Source organism: Brassica napus, chromosome C4 (assembly GCF_020379485.1).
Source record: "Brassica napus cultivar Da-Ae chromosome C4, Da-Ae, whole genome shotgun sequence".
NCBI classification, from domain to species: domain Eukaryota; kingdom Viridiplantae; phylum Streptophyta; class Magnoliopsida; order Brassicales; family Brassicaceae; genus Brassica; species Brassica napus.
Window position 1 is genome coordinate 4,695,033 of NC_063447.1, and position 3,603 is coordinate 4,698,635.

At 34.9% G+C, this 3,603-nt stretch overlaps 1 protein-coding gene across 1 annotated transcript; it reads left to right on the top strand.

Moving 5' to 3' along the window:
* Positions 1 to 1,166: 1,166 nt before the first annotated feature.
* Positions 1,167 to 2,272, top strand: LOC106390673 (ethylene-responsive transcription factor ERF034-like). Its single transcript, XM_013831194.3, has one exon. It carries the CDS (start codon positions 1,252 to 1,254, stop codon positions 2,101 to 2,103), a length of 852 nt encoding a protein of 283 aa, XP_013686648.2. The 5' UTR covers positions 1,167 to 1,251; the 3' UTR covers positions 2,104 to 2,272.
* Positions 2,273 to 3,603: the final 1,331 nt, after the last annotated feature.

Genomic DNA, 3,603 nt, shown 5'->3' on the forward strand with positions numbered 1-3,603 from the left:
AGCTCAACCTTGGAAACTTACATATTAATTGGTTTTCTTCAAATCATAGTTATTAGCAAACGTAGACATGTTTTTGAAACCTTATCTATTACTGAATCAGTTTTCCATTACCATAATAAAAAAACTTATATATAACTAGAGACTTGTAAAGTATAATGTAACAACTAGACCTTTCTAAATAACGTTTTTTTGACTAGAAGAAAAGAGAAGAGTCTTCCGAGAGTAGACCCCAAACCAACTACCATATAATAAATAATATACTGATTAGAGTTTTTATTTTTCGAATGTGGAGTCGACTTTTAAATTAGTATTTTCACAAAAGAAGTTTATATAGTTTAATCAAATTTCAAATAATTGTATTGAAATTAGTATTGAAAATTTTTGAAATAATGATCTTTTTTATATAAAGAGCAAAATTTTAAGCTTTTAAAGCATGTTATATCAACTAAAATAACCAACTAAATAACTAATCATTGTATAATATAATAGAAACATATTTTGATAATTTCTTGTCTATGGAATTCTCAAAACAATATTTTGTATGGTCTCTTTCTCAATCTGATTCATCGTCTGTTTCTTAATTTATCCAATCAAATATGCTAAAGAAGGAAACGAGACTCTGAGAGAAATAGAAATAATATCTCAATAATATATACTAAATCATACAGTATATAACGTCACATTAACCCTGATTTTATTCGGAGGAAATAAAAGTGGAAGATGGGCGATTCATATGTTAAGAGGTGACGCACATGCACGAGGGTCGGGCCATATTAGACAAGAGGGTAAAAAGATAACAATAAATAAATTTTAACGAGTGCCATACAATATCTAAGCAAAAAAAAAACGAGTGGCATGGCATGCAATATTCTTTTATTACTAAATACGTAATATGTATTCATTCTGTTTCTTAAAAGAATGCACATAATTTTTGAACAAAAAAAGAATACGAATTTGAAATGAAACCATGTTTGTTTCTAACTTTCTATTTATTTTCACATGGAACAAAAACTGGTTCGCCAAAACGGTGAATCACAAAAATATCTTCTTTGTTCCGTGGGCCCCGTTTCATCCTCCGTCATTCATTTTATTATGACCAAATACCATTATATATATATTTTTTTCTTTATAATATTTTTCCTTATAATATGAAAAAGCCAAAGGAAAAAACAAGATTGTGGAGGAATATTAATAGCCCACTTCACATCTATTTCTGTGCAACCCTCTTTTCTCTAAAGCTTCTCTCTAACAATGGAAACACAAATCAACATACAGAAGAGTGCTTCTCAAGTTACCTTTATCTCCGCCGTGTCCTCCTCCTCCGCCTCATTATCCTTTTCGCCCACGACATCTTCTTCATCATCGTCATCATCGTCAACTTCTAACTTAGGAAACCCTAAAAGAAAAGCATCCCAAAGATCATTATCATCATTAGCCGTCCAAGATCTTGATGATCAAGGAGTGAAACGGCGGAAGTCCAACGGCGGAGATAAGCATCCGACGTATAGAGGAGTACGGATGAGGAGTTGGGGAAAATGGGTGTCCGAGATCAGAGAGCCGAGGAAGAAATCAAGAATCTGGCTCGGTACTTATCCAACGGCTGATATGGCTGCACGAGCTCATGACGTGGCGGCTTTAGCCATTAAAGGTACAACGGCTTATCTCAACTTTCCTGAATTAGCCGGCGAGCTTCCTCGTCCGGTCACTAATTCTCCTAAAGACATTCAAGCCGCTGCCACCGCCGCCGCCGTTAATTGGCAAGATTCCGGCGGACTCCACGTGGGTAATTCAGACATAACTGAAAAAATTGAAGCCGAGCCGAGCGGAGCAGTGATGGCTCAGTCGTTATCAGACAGTGTGGTGTTTTCTTCAGACATTATAACTCAAGAATTGTCGGAAACTTCTTGTGCCTCGACGACGTCGTTTGTGGACAAAGATAGCGACGAAGAGAAACTGTTTGATTTGCCGGATTTGTTTAACGGTGGAAATGAAATAGGGATTATTCGAAACGATACGTTTTGGTATGACTCGTCCACGTGGCAGCTCTGTGGAGCCGATGCTGGGTTTCGGCTTGAGGAGCCGTTTTTCTGTCTTAATGACTAAATCACACTCTCCACCTCACTCTAACACCTAATTGGTTTTTATTTTTTTCCCTTCATTTTTAATTTCTCTATTTACGTTTGGTTTGCTTTTTCTTTTTCTTTATTTTTATTTTGTTTTTAGCAAATAGACGTTTGATGAATGTTTTTGTAATATAAATGTGTTGAGAACATTTTAAAAGAAAAATACAAACCCAAAAAAAAAAGAAGAACAGTCAAATATAGTGGTCAGGGCCGGCTCTGAAAATTTGGAGGTCCAAGACCATTTAAAAAAGATTTCAAAAATTTGGGGGTCTAAAAATTTTTTTTTTATAAATTGGGTACCTATTTACATATAAAGATTTTCAAAAATTTTGGGGATCCAAAGCGAATGTTTCATTGGGTTTGGCCCAGGGCCGGTCCTGCTGATGGTTGAAGGCGACAAACTTTTGATAAATTTATTTTAAGATTTATAATAGAAAAACAAACTTAGGCGTTGGAAAAGAACATTAGTCACATGGTGATGGTGTTTTTGGATCTTTCATTTGCAACTTTTACATTTTTTTGTTAATTTTCTTTTCTTTTTCTATTTGTCTACTTCTTTAATGTATGTCAAAAGTGAAAGGATATAGACTGTAATCAGGTGATTGCTTTTGGCCAACACCTTACTTTGTTCACCACTATGAGGCAAGGTGAAGACTGTTATTGATTCCCAATGGACCCTTCAATTTCAAAGTGACAAATAACTTTGTTTACAATTATATTTTATTTAATACGCTTGTTATTACGTATAACAGTGAATGGCAAATAGGTGAAACCCACTGCACGAAACTATTTTCTTACACGGTAGATTTACCCTATCTTTTACTCTAAAATAGAGTAAATCTATAATAGAGTTTGAATTTGTTTCAATGATACTCTATTTTAGAGTAAAAAATAGAGTGATAAACAAAGAAAAATCAAGTTACTGTTATAAAAAAACTAGAATTTTATTGTATCGAGGAAATTTAAATAAGGGCAAAATTTTATACCCGTAGGAGAAGATAACACTGATAATAAGAGAGGATGTGTTATTAGAAGGAGAAGGAATGGTGTGTTTATAAACGATCGAAACGATCGTTTATATAGAAGAGAAATTAACTGTGCAAATAGTGCAACGGGCCCCACATCCTTTATAATTTTCAACATATGCGGCTCATAACACTCCCCCTTGGGGACCGGTGTCACTATCCACTCTCGCTTAACGTCTTCGTTGCCTCGTTAAAAACCTTTCTAGGAAAACCCAATGGGAAAAACCATAGTAAGGTAAAAAGAGTACAACTACGTAAGCTCCCCCTCGAATGAGCAGTCATAAATCCTTCTGATGATGCATTCCAATGTTACGAACATGTTTTCTGAATATCGAAGTCGGAAGTGATTTTGTGAAGAGGTCAGCTGCATTGTCGCATGATTGGACATATCTTACTTCAATCTCTTTCTTCTTCACGAGCTCTTGAGTGTATGAGAAGAACTTCGGATGAATATG

Excerpts from the sequence above, each read along its gene's own strand:
- LOC106390673 (XM_013831194.3), top strand. The coding sequence starts at position 1,252 with ATGGAAACACAAATCAACATACAGAAGAGTGCTTCTCAAGTTACCTTT.